The 13423-nt window shown below is 39.0% G+C and overlaps 1 protein-coding gene across 1 annotated transcript in view; it reads right to left on the bottom strand.

Moving 5' to 3' along the window:
• The window catches only part of LOC107594945 (catenin alpha-1), a 123827-nt gene that overhangs the window by 34729 nt on the left and 75675 nt on the right, over positions 1-13423 (bottom strand). The window contains exons 8-12 of the mRNA XM_016285176.1: positions 13010-13090; positions 12643-12795; positions 3061-3153; positions 2590-2746; positions 1137-1337 (exon numbers count right to left, since the gene is read on the bottom strand). Coding sequence (XP_016140662.1) covers positions 1137-1337; positions 2590-2746; positions 3061-3153; positions 12643-12795; positions 13010-13090 — 685 coding nt within the window. The remainder of the gene's footprint in view (positions 1-1136; positions 1338-2589; positions 2747-3060; positions 3154-12642; positions 12796-13009; positions 13091-13423) is intronic.

Below are 13423 nucleotides of genomic sequence, written 5' to 3'. Positions count from 1 at the left end.
GCCGCACTGATAGGGCAAAGTCAATCGGAGAGCCACTTTTACCGTGAAGTATCAAAAGTTACATCCAGTCATAAATAGCATGTCTTTTTATCTGTCATATGCAATGCAATACAAAAGGGGCTATCATTCTTTATAATTTACCAGTCAAATTTGTAACCGAGACGAGATTATAAAAAAAAAAAAAAAACAAGATTACCTTAATGCTGTAAAGACCTCAAGTTATTAAATTTTTTTATACTATGTAACCATGTATGTAACCATCCAAATGCACATTCGGCATTAAGAACTGTTAAGATTAAAACTGGCAACTCCACAGTGAGTCAGTGTCATGGATGTAGGACAGAGCAAGTGTAAATATCTTTTCTAGTCTATATTTCCATCTTGCAATGCCGTTGTTTTAGGTATTTTTTAAAATATATATAAATTTGTAATAGAGCAGACACTGTCTGACCGGGTCTACACCGGACGCGACAGTTGTCATTTTTTGCTGCTCTAAAAGTCTGTCTACACTTGACGCAACAAAGCGACAGTTGCAAATCATTTGAACGTAGTGTCAGTACAGTTCGTCATAAATAGAATGAGGCATCAGTTTACTGATGGGGATCGTGTCACATCGCATGGCGCCACATCCAGTGTAGACAACATCACTGGGTTCTATTGTCTTTTGTCGGATCACGCCACTCGCGTTCGCTGTAGACATGGTGTGAGCTTTTTTTAATGGGTTATGTTATAGCCCTGCTTGTTTTTAATGTTTTTATGAAATATCTGTATTGACTGCATGATCATATCATCGTATTATTTACTGCCATCAGTGCCATGCGAGCTACAAAGTAAAGCTTGGCGAGCTGCATGAGGCTTGCGAGCCGCGCAATGAGTAACACTGCCGTAGAGGGTTGTTATATTACTGCACCAAATAATGCCAATCATAAGCAGTCTACAATTATGCTTATGAGTTTTGATTTAGCAGTATTTGTTTCATATTATTAAATAATGATAATACATAGCCTTTTCCAACACCGCTACTAAAAAAAAAAAAACTACAGATTTTGGCTTATTTTACAAAAAAATTGGCTGTAGCTACAGACATTTATGGCAAAAAACAAATAATTTCAGGTCTATAGTGTTCTAGTTTATACCTGTATTAGTGAGAAGCTTGGTGGCTTCCAGAACCTTTTCTGTGTAGACCCCAGGTTCATAGTTGTCCATCTCAGATGTGACCACATGGACCACACGGGCAGCTCTACCTCGAATGGCTCCAGCGGTGCGATCCAGGCCATCGACATCCTTCTCTTGCAGAGCGATGACACACTTGTTAACATCCTCCAGAATGTGATTTTCTAAAGCAAAAATAAAGAAAAATACACAAGAGAAACCATGTTTAAAATAACTAAGGAAACAACACTGGAGAATGTACAGAATGCTAACCACAATGTAAAGCATGAAGACAGTAAATCCTCATCCTTCATGCTGTATTTACATTGTCCCTGACTTAAGAACATTAACGGGAACCACAAGTGTGGATGAAAAATAGATTAAACACACACTCAGACAGTTTAGTAATGGGTGTCTGGGAAATGCAAACCAACATGGTAAACTGTAATCTGTCCTTGAGAGGAGGTGAAGGCAGTCAGTCAGCCTACAGCTTAACAAGAACTCTTAAAGGCCATGTCTGACAGGGGGATGGTAAGTCTTTAACATTCGTGACAGAATGTCAATTCCACAGGAGAGAATTGACAAGATATTTTGTCTGCTTCTGAGAAGCTAATGAACTTCTTTAAGTGTGGCCACTAAGCAGCCCATGATCGGAAGTGACCCATGCCATCAGTTGCAGAGATGTAGGTATAAAGGCTTTTCACCTCTTCTGCATGAAGCTATTATGGGTCTGGTACAAACAGACAGAAGCCAATCAGCCTATCATTAGATTGAAGTAGGCTGAAATTCTTCACGGTTTAAAAAGCTTGTTCTTTATGACATCTGGTGAGGTTGTGTTATTGCTGAAGACTACTGTCAGAAAGTGTTTAAAACACTTACAAATTAAACGTATGAAACGGACCATATGGTTCAGATACTTAAAGCAACTGTGCACCAAGATTTTTGGAAAGAAATTAATACTACTTAATACTAAATAGATCAAAAATGACAGTAAAAGGCATGCATAATGTAACAAAAGATTCCCATTCCAAATTAAGGCTGTTCTTTTGAACTTTCCATTCATTAAAAAAAATCCTGGAAGAAATACAGTTTCCACAAAATTAAGCATGCATATCTGTTTTTAACACTGATAAAAACAAAATGTTTCTTAAGGACCAAATCAATGAGAATGATTTCTGAAGGATCGTGTGACACTGAAGATTGGAGTAAAGGCTACTAAAAATTCAACTTCGCCATCAGCAGATAAAATAATTTTCAGTGAATAATTAAATTTTTGGTCTTTTCCCCATTTCATGGTACTTTTTGAAAAGAGCAAAATGAATATTCCGCTAAGCATCACAAGTGTAGAGTAAATGAGCATGGTTGTCATTGAAGGTGAACCATCACTTTAACACTAAGAGCCAAGATACAGCTCTACACTTTGTATCGTGGGCTTACCAGACACGCAGAGGAAGTCGTCAATGGAAGTGATGTCATCCACTGCGTCAGTAAGCACTCGTACCTGTTTCTCCCACTGGTCCTTAAACAAATCCATGTTATCCTGGGCCACTTTGCTGTTAGGCTTGGCAGCCAGGGCCAAGGCTGCATTAATCACCTGCAATTACCACAAGCAACCCATTAATCCACTTTAAGACGTACAAGAACCAAAAATCACATCTACACATATGCAGATTAATTATCTGAGCCCATGTCCTCCCCGCAACAACCTTCTAAAAACACAATTACAATTGTTTCAGATTACGACTGAGATTAATGAATAAAATAAACCATGTTTATTTTGATGGAAAAACACACAAGTTCAAAGCCCCAGGATGAAGGATATAGTCATTGGAGCTCAGAATAAAAAGCAGTCAAAGCCACAGTGGAGTGAGGGACATACTGCAGGCGCATGTGCGAAATGCTGCGTACCTGAGGGCAAAGTGTTTCCAGTTGGGAAGCGGCCATCCGTACCAACTTTACTCCCTCCTCATTGTTTGAGATGGAGCATGCAAGGTTAGCTACCTACAACAGAAGAATAACTCAGCTTTTTAATCATATGACAAATGAACAGCGAACAAAAAAAAGTTGGTTTTCCATCCCTCAAACAAACAGTTTTAATTTAACACACACCTGCTGTCAGCTGTTGATCTGATTATTTGATAAAATGGTAAAATAATACAGCAGGAAAAAAGCGCACAAGAGGATTAAGTAAAAATAAAAGCAAAGCCTGAAATTGAGGTCTGGTCGTCTCCCCACATGGGAATATATTTCATATAATTCACAGGCTGACAGCGTCAGGGAGTGGTTCCTAGAGACGATTAAATCACCATTCTGCCAGGCAGCTGTTAGCTCAGGAAAGTGAGAGAGGCAAATATTCCTGACACTTTCAGAAACTCCACAAGCCGCTGAAATCCAGAGTGCTGAGGCAAGCAAACCCACTGCCTGTTGCTGATGTTTTTAATGTTATAGAGTAAATTGTCATTTTGACCCACAATCTCCCTCCTTACTCACGATTTGCCAAACATTCACTGCAAACTGACGTTATTTGCAGCAGCCAGTCTTTTGAGGCAAGAAATTCGATTTTTAGGGTTCTCCTGCCTCGCTTTGGCTGCACAAGCACCTCTATACAGTGAAGTAAGCACGGCACGTTGCCGAGTAGCTTTATTACTTGAGGCGAGAGTCGTTTTAATTAAATGTTACGGAGAAGTTTCTCATATTTGTTTAGCGGGACTGCTTGGAGTTACTCTACCTTATCGTAATGTGCAAGAATTGGCTATGCCAGGAATGGGAAATCCAGAACACAAGTGGAGTGTAAATGTGAACAGAGCTCAGCGCAGTCACAGAAAACGCCCCACTGACTACAGGAGTACCACAGCCGACGCTCTTCCACTCGCTCTCTCTCCCTTAAGCACCATACTGGGAATCTCTCGAACAGCAGGGTGCCATTAGCAAACACACTAGTCAAGCATTAAAAACACGTATACATGCCAACACTTTGAACAAGGAGCACTTCAGTATGTGCAATAACATTTAGCAGCTAAATCTCATCCGATTTGATTCCACAGTACCTGGTCTCCAGTGGTCAGTGAAAAATCTCAAGCCCACCTCATAGCATATACAGTAACTATGATACACAAGCTGCTTGACATGAAATATCTGATGGAAATGTCCTAAGGGCCACTAGTCTGCATATCTATTGGCCACTCTGGAAGATTGCAACCAGAAGGCTGCCGATTCAATCCTTGCAGGGAACGATCCTTGACCATTACCATGGTGCCCAAGAGCAAAGCAGTTAACACCAGACTTGTGCAGGGGTATTTTTACCCTTTTAATAAGCTCATGGTGGCATTCTATACAAGTTTCGTGCTAATTACTGCTGGACTAGCTAAATAAATTAATAAAAATGAACAAAGAATGATTCATTTACCCATTACAATTATCAAAAATGTTTATGCATTTGTTATTTGGCCAATGCATTTCCTACAGTAAATAGACCAGTTTCCAATTTTTCTGCCACCAGCTAATGAGAGTGTTACGACAAAGACATTTTAATAGCATCTCTGATTTAAGAAAGTCTAACACTAACTAGTTTGACCTGCAACAATCAAAATGTCAATCAATAGCTTGCAGCTCTGCATAATTTCAGAGTCATTTCCATTCAAGCCCCCATCCTCTTCCTGAGGCTGTTCTTTCTTGCAGTAACATCCCATCAGTGCAGCTGGTATTTCACCCCTCTATGGCACCGCTGGGTCAATCAAGGGGCGAGTTTGTTCTTATACAAGCTGCCTAGCACATACAGTATGCAGCAAAGTGGATCCACTCTCCATTCCTAAAGCTCAAAATAAGGAACTGACTAACAACTTTGACAACTTCAGCAGTGCTCATTTGCAGATAAATGTCAAGCAGATTCAGGACGAGGAACAATCCAGGTTCATTGTGAGCTGATTCTTATTTCCTGTTCAGGTAGATTATGGGTCTTATCACATTGATCGTTAGATATTCCCACGCAGATAAACTGGAAACGTGTGCTAGATTCAGAGAGAAAAAAAAAATCACTGCAACAGCTATTTATTTAGGTCCATGAAGAAAAAAAATACACAGTTTTATATATAGAATATATATGGCTCTGTTTGCATGACTCGCATAAAGATCAGTGCCTCAATACATTATGTGACACCAAATGGACACCAAGACACCATCTTTTCTTAATGTTGTACACCTTCAAAGTTGTGTCATTTAACAATGCGTCTATCATATTTACATGATCAAAGTTTAAATCGAATGAACTGTTTTAAAAAGCTGTTTTTCTCAATTTTATTGTACTCCGTCTAGCTTTTCTAAATGCAAAATCGCACATTTGGTATGAACTGCCCCTTAAAATGCTCAATATTGCATTCATTTTGCATTTAAGACAAAACACAAGCTTGCAAAATGAAAACAAATGAACTACTATTTTGGAGTAAATTAAGAAAGTCTTCAACGTTTATTAAATTGCAACACTCATTTTAGTCTTCTCTCTCTCCTTTCGTGCTTCCTGTCTCTCTCACATTTTCTGTCGCACATGTAGTTTAGTCCCTGCACAATCGCAGTGTTCATTGAGCAGCCAGGAACCTTTGAGAACAAGGCCTTGAGGCAATAAAACTAAGCTTGTTCTATTTTTATCCCGCTTCAGGAATGATGCATTTCAGGGTATAAAAACCGAACCGCCACCGTGTTTCTGCGACCAAGAACCGACACTCACAGCCAAGCTCCTGCTCTTCCTGCAAGCTCAGAAGTTCAAAGTCAACATAAGTGGCTTTCAAAATGGGGAAAAAAGGGAAATTAACAAATAGGTAACGGTGGAGTACTCTTGGGATGTATGTAGGTTGCCAGGAGGGTCTCCAACGGCACTGACTGCGATGCAAAAGCCGGTGGTGAATGGTGAATGGTGGTATCCGAGAACACTATTGAGAGAGAGAGAGAGACAGATGAGGAGATACGTAGCTGGCACTTTTTACAGCCCTTGGAGAGTGTCGACTTCATGCCTTCTGCAGGAGTAAAAAGATAGTGAGGGGAGGGAAGAGTTGGCTGCAGTTCCCTTCCTGTCGTAGCCATGGATGCTTCATTGTACTGCAAATTAAATGGCCTCCCTACAGCAATAACTACATCCATATTTAAACTCTAAACAGAGCAAGGGGGAAAAAAAAAAAAAACTGCATTACACTATAAATCTTACTTGTTTATGGAAAGTGGGCCACATTTATAAAAGCAGGATACAATTTAAAGAATAATCTTATAATTATAACTTCACAGACACACTATTTTATTATTATTATTTTTTTTTTTTAAAGAAGTTTCTTCTGCATTTATTTTATCAAAAAAAAAAAACAGTAATATTGAGAAATATTATGATTTAAAATAAGTTTTCTATTTTAATATCCTTTAAAATATAGCTGAATTTATGACTGAAAATATATTATAAATGAAAGGAATGTTTTTTTTAAACATTTCATAAAATCTGTGGGACACTCGGGCCATGCTATGACTTCTTTAAGAATTGAAAAAACACTTTACATGCATACGTGTACTTTCAGTCACTTCTTACTTTCATTTTATATTAGGCTGGGCATAATAAAAGTTCAGGGTCATTATTTAACCATACTAAAGGACGAGTGCGAATGCAAGAACAGAGTTAAGAGGTTAAAATGATCTCCCTTCTGCAACCATCTCTCGCTGCAAGGCACACCTTCACTGCCTGTCAAACACATATTAGACTATCCTTAGTGATGAAAGCCATCGGCAAACAGAGGAATTCCCATATATGGCACATCGTTTCAACCCACTGTGTTCGTTTTGTTACAGAAGGCAGCTACATGAATGCGGGAAAAATCCGTAATGCACATGAATACATTTCCTTGCCAACAGATTGGATGCCAACCAGCAGTGAGACGCTCCAGCTATTTCAGACAATGCAGTTTTTTCCCTCATAACCTACATATTCAAAACCCCTCTACCTTCCCTCCACCATACAAAGCAGACAACACAAGGTCAAGCATAAGCTGACCCACTACACAGCCGGAATACAGGCTTAATGCATTAGCAATTTGCTTTACATTAAAGAAATAAGAGAAGCTGTGCGTAGGGCTGTGACAAGAACCACGTAAATTAGATGCCAATCGCGGTGTTTGGCACAACTGTGGTCTTCTCCGTAAATATTTTTTTTTTGCTAGTGAAAGTATAAACAATAATCATTGTTTGTCAATTTACTGTCTTCCGTCTCAGGGGTGCCTGCAGGATTTCTTCCAAGGGTATGCACAGGTTTTTTTTGTTTGTTAAAAAAAATTTTTTTTTTGTTCGTTAAACGTAAGTTTTTGTTTTTTTTAAAGTAATGACCAAGCAGCCAGCGGCAGACAGTGAGCTGATCGTAGCCTATGTTTGATCAATTTAGCCTTCTCAAATCATCACAACTTGCCTAAAATAAAATCTATAGATATAAAACAATTCAAGCATATCACAATGTTAGTTTAAATGTTTAACCTAGATAGATGTGCGCTGTTAGACTCATATCCAATCGTTTGTGTGGAGAGTGGAAGCTGAAGCTCTGCAGCACATACACTCTTAAAAATAAAGGTGCTTCATGTTGCCATTGAAGAACCTTTTTGTCTAAATGGTTCCATAAAGAACCTTTAACATCTGAAGAACCTTTCTGTTTGACAAAAGGTTCTTTGTGGCAAAATAAGGTTCTTCAGATTACAAAAGTGTAAGAGATGGTTCTTTAAAAAACCTTTGACTGAATGGTTCTTTGTGGAACCAAAAATGGTTCTTCTATGGCATCGCTTGAAGAAACTTTTGAAGCACCTTTATTTTTTAAGAGTGCAGAGGCACCAGCACGATCACTTGCATTTTTTTCTAACAGTGGAAACAACTTAGAATACGCAGTCATTTTTGCTCATAAAGGTAAGAGTAATATGTCATTCCAAACTGTAAAGGGTCTACTTTTATTTGTTGTCGACTCACAATATCAACCAAACGTTGTGCTTTTATAAAAAAGAAAACAAACGCTTTCTGCCGTCTCTGGCTTGAACAGGAGCGCTTCACAATGATGAACCTAAACTCAGCGAATTGCCTCAGACATGATAGAAATATATAAAAAGTTTTAAATTACTACTTTAAAATGAAATCATTCAAATCGAAAATAGAAACTCTTTCATTATGTAATCCGTGCATTTCTCTCTAAAGGCACATCCAATGAGGAGATGGCGAGTAATTTTTTTTTTTCATCACCATAACTGATGGATGTCTAAAAAATAAAAATAAGGAAAAGCCTAAAACAGGCCCGATTATAATTTGCGTTTTATTTTATAATTTAGTACAATTTAAAAACAGCTTTAATATATACATCGAAGTCCTAGAATCCGATAATGCAGCGCTGAAGGAGGTCACGGATTTAACAGATGCACTGTCTTCCGAGAAGACAGTTATTATCTGAGGATATTTTGCTCTCAACCGAGGAAGACACGGAGTTGACGCGCAACCTAAAAAGAAAAATGGTTACCGTCATGGAAGACAAATATAGTGCAGAGTGATGGCAGGGATGGAGAAGGTGCCATGCGTACCTCAGCGGCTGGAGAGGGAGAAGGAAGTGCACCATCTCCTCCTCAAAAAAATAAATACAAATCTTGCAGACCTGCTTGGAAAGAGAAAAGCACAGTCCTCCAATTCAGTCCCAAAAAGAATCCGTACAGACACTGAAGTCGCAAGGTATTTGCAGGAGGAAGCCCTCGATCTGCACTCTGATCTGCTTGCCTGGTGGCGGGATAATCAGGCTCGATTCCCTCTTCTTTCGAAAGTTGCCAGAAAATGTATGACTATATGCACTACGAGCGCTCCCTCGGAGCGTGTATTCAGTGCAGCTGGCAACATTGTCACTCCGTTAAGATCTTCGCTGAAACCAGACAAAGTGAACATGTTGGTTTTCCTGGCAAGAAACTTGAAGACCGAAAAATAAAGCAGCAGGACTTGTCGATTCACTTAAGCGGCCCAGTAGTTTACCAATGATGTTCCTGATGTTCCCTTATGTTGCACTTTGAAAAACCCAAATCAGATTCAAACACTTATGTTCCACTTTTAAAAATGTTGTTATAAATGTAGCCTTAAGTTAAATACTATTAATGATAATTTGCTGTTAAATGATTAAAAACTGTTTCAGTCGCAAATGCGACTGAAATGGTCGCACTGTCGAGCCCTGGTTGCGATTAACCGCCAAACCACAGTGATTTGTTGGGTCTTCACCGCGGTAAGAAAAATCCCATACAGTCACAGCCCTAGCTGTGCGTTAGTCGTTTTACTGGTAATGGATGTTTTTAGGCAAAGTCTGTCTTTTTATTGATTTTGCTACCTTAAAAAGACATGTTAAAATTACCATTATTATTATTACTATTATTATTAATGTTGTTATTAAAAAATATATATAAAAATAAAATGCTCATCAAGTAATATAACCTGAAAGTCTAAATATAAAAAGTTCCTACCTGTGCAGATGCGCAACTACACTTTCACACATACATCCAAACAATTTTATAAAATATGAATAGATAGCAGATTGCACTTAATATATTCAAAGACAAAAACAGACCTTGCCTCGGCACAAGTGAGGGAAGCACACAAACCACAATCATTTGTAAACGCCCCTCATATGCAATTATCAAAATGTTCTTGTAATCCAGGTTTGGATTAAGATTGGAATTAGGGATGGGCGATATGGGCTTAAAAATATATCACGATAATTTCTGATATTTATTGCGATAACTATCAATGACGATAATTTAGGGAATCCTGTTTCTTTAGAGAAAAGTATTATCTTTCCTATTTTTACCCAAAATAGGGTGTTGTCAGCATTACTGAGTACACACGTAATGTAATGATTGGACGCCGGAGGGCGCCCTTGCGCAGAAACTCCACATATGCATAGAAGTAATGCTCCAGGAAGAAGTATCCAGTGATCGCTGTAGCTGAATAAAACGCAGATAAAGACATTTGAACTGAGGAAACCTGAAGACAATAAACATGCGATTGCACAAAATATATGGTATCTGTGTTCTTCAAGCAATCTTGGGTATTTTTTAGAAGGATAAAGTATATTTATAAAGAAATGCTAATCGACATAGCTTTTATCACTGTATATAATGCTATAAAATAGTATGATTTCTGCCTTATTCTGTGATACGAAATCACGTCGGATCACAAAAATAAGTTATTTCAAACACTCGACTATGTTATGAAGTTAATATGGAGAAAAATAATGTAAATAAATTAAAATATCTTTGTTGGACAACAGGTTTGTAAACGACACATACACATGTAAAACTCTGTCGCACACGTGCTGCTGTAGTACATTTACTCAAGGCTCAGACCGATTTTTGTCACATTGTACAGCCCTATCCAAACCGGTTCCAGATTGTAGAAGGAGCTGCTCAATTTCACGTCCGCCTTCCTTCACGTCACTCCACACAGTCGCACACAGAAATGTGTCAACAACTAGACTTTATCGTTATTATCGCGAGAAGACGAATTCTTATCGTGCGGAGAATTTTTACCGGTATATCGCAAACGATAAGATATCGCCCATCCCTAGTTGGAATGCATATGACGCGACAACTGGCTAGTGTCAAACCAAGGCAATGAAAAACGTGTGAGAGAGAGGCAGACGGATGTGACTTTTTGGAGACGTGTGGTGTTTCAACTATCTTTAGCCCCCAGTGAGACTCTGAGACTTTTACTCATTATCCCTCCTTTTCCCTTCACTTTGATTTCCTTCACCAGTCTTCCCCTCAAAGCAGCGTGTCACACGAGGGCCGGGCCTGCCCCCTGTGGGGAGAGGTCAGTCTGAAATGTCGCTGGATGACGTGTTACCACAGGGACTAAGATGAACAGATTTGAAAAACTAATGAGGATAGCTAACATTTCTGTCAGCTTGTCACTGGCCCTGCCAATGCGAGCATGAGATATAAAGCCCCCAGTGATTCAGCATGAAAAACATCTATCTGGAAAATAAAACACCATAAGAGACATGGCCTATTTATCGGTCATGAATACGGTCACCACAAACAGACACGACAATGCAGATTTCTCGTGAAGTCCATCAATAAGACACTGGATATCCAGCTGTTTCACATTTCCCCACCGAGGCAACACTTAACCTTGGGCTCGGAGGAGTTTCACTCTTTGGCTGTGCTTAAAATGTGATTCACAGTTGTGACTGCCCATACAAATGCAGTGATTCCCTGGCTGTGGCATTGTAAACCCAGCAGCCTTACTGCATTTGTACAGCACTATAAAGTGTAAGTTTGACTCCTGTCTGACACTTCACAAAAAAATATATGAAGCATAAAAGATAAAAGGGCTGTGACACGCTCGCTTGGATCAAGCTGTCAAGACACAGTGACTTCAGTTGCATTCCAACATAAATAGTGATGGTGCTGACTATTGATTAAAATTTATTCAGTTTTTACATCAGCTTACATGTTGGAATCAGAATGGAAAGTTTCTCCCCTTCAAGTGTGTATTAACTACTTGCAGAAGTAACAGCTTTCCATTTTTTTGTTTTGTGGGTGGCATAAGGCACTTTTAATTAGCGATTTGTAAAGCTATATATTACTCTCAAACCAGAAACTCCTCTAGTATCTGGTATAATTAGGATGTTTCAGGGTGTGGCTCGTCAATAGGGGAACTGACACACATCCTACAAACTATCTAATGATCTAACAAATAAGGCTAAATATTTAAAAACTTCTATTGCACAGAGCTATCATTGTTCTCACAATATCTACAGATTATGCATAATAATGGAAACGTTGCTCACAGCAAGTGATTTGAAGTCTGACAGTAATTGTCTTGAAATCTGTTGAAGGCTGCAAATTTGTTACAAAAGCGATGCTTTGATGGGGATGAATTTAGAGATGCAACTTCTCTGCAGCACGTTCTACCATGCTGTCAGCATACCAAAACCCTATCTGAGAAGCAGAGCCTCTTAAATCATCCCCTTTCAAGCACAGCATCCTAAAATATGAAAGTTCAAAAAAACATTAGATAAACTAATTGGTCGACCACCATAATCGGTTAGGCTGTCTTTCCTGACTCATCTCTACATTTAATTTAGTCTGGCAAAACACCTCGCATTTCGTTTCATGTTAGTGACAAAAACAACAAAAGCAAGTCAGCGGACAAAATCAATTTTGGATCAGAATTGGTCTGTGGATTTCAACACAGACTTCTACCATAAATCCCCTAAAGAATCCCCTAAAGAGCTTATCTGATTTCATGAAAAATATCAACCAATGTCTTAGACAACAAACCTACAATCACCAATCATGTGTGCTCTCTTCGAGATGCCATGTTAAACAAAAGAATAGCTAGTCTGGAGGAGTACAAATAATGTTCCATCATTTGTTTTGAAATAATTCCAGAATTTAAAATCTGCAACAGACAAGGGACAGTAATTGGCACTTTATGGAGCAGAAAACAGGTGCCTACCTCAATCAGTTTGTTGGCGTGCTCACGGAAAACTTGGGCATATTCCTTCACCTCCTTTTCATTACCATTCTTGGCAGCCTCGATCAATACCAGCAGTGGAACATTGGTCTCCAGAAAAGAGTCCGACACATGGTCCATCACAGCCTTCCGCAGCTGAAACGATGAACACACAAACACACAAATCCTTAGCTAGTGTTTGATGACTCAGAGCACCTGGGTTTGATATATTCATTTTTTAATATGCAATGTAAACAACGTGCATCTAAAGAGAGACAGTCATGATATGTCATTAAAGAGAAGGACATTCTTGTTGACAGCTATAATCAAAATGAATGTGATTCTGTGCACTGCTTCAAGGTGAACAGACCTGTCTGCGCAGGTCACGGGTCTTCTTAGTCATCCTGTCGATGGCCATGTTCAGGGCATCGCTCTTCTCTTTATGTCCAGCCTGTGATAAAAACAAACAGGGGGAGATTATACTTAGTCTTATTTAAACTGGTTATAGTCAGGCTCGCTGGGAAAAAGAAAAACGACAGGTGGGAGTTAAAGCTGAGGACTGAAAGGACAAGACAAACTTATGAGATATGATGGATAAGATGCATTTTTTACAGAGGAAGAAAAAAGCAAAACAGCATGAGTCACTTAGATGGTTACAACCCCCTGTGGCAAACATTTCATTTCATTCTTAAAAACTTTGTAGGGGTTTTGGTTCTTTTACCCCCCCCCCCCCCCCCTTTGTTTTTTTTTTTTTTAAACATCTTCCTGGTTTGGTCGGGGGCAC

The sequence above is a fragment of the Sinocyclocheilus grahami genome, unplaced genomic scaffold (assembly GCF_001515645.1).
Source record: "Sinocyclocheilus grahami isolate Dianchi unplaced genomic scaffold, SAMN03320097.WGS_v1.1 scaffold193.1, whole genome shotgun sequence".
Lineage (NCBI taxonomy): Eukaryota > Metazoa > Chordata > Actinopteri > Cypriniformes > Cyprinidae > Sinocyclocheilus > Sinocyclocheilus grahami.
This window is presented reverse-complemented; position numbering and strand designations above follow the sequence as displayed.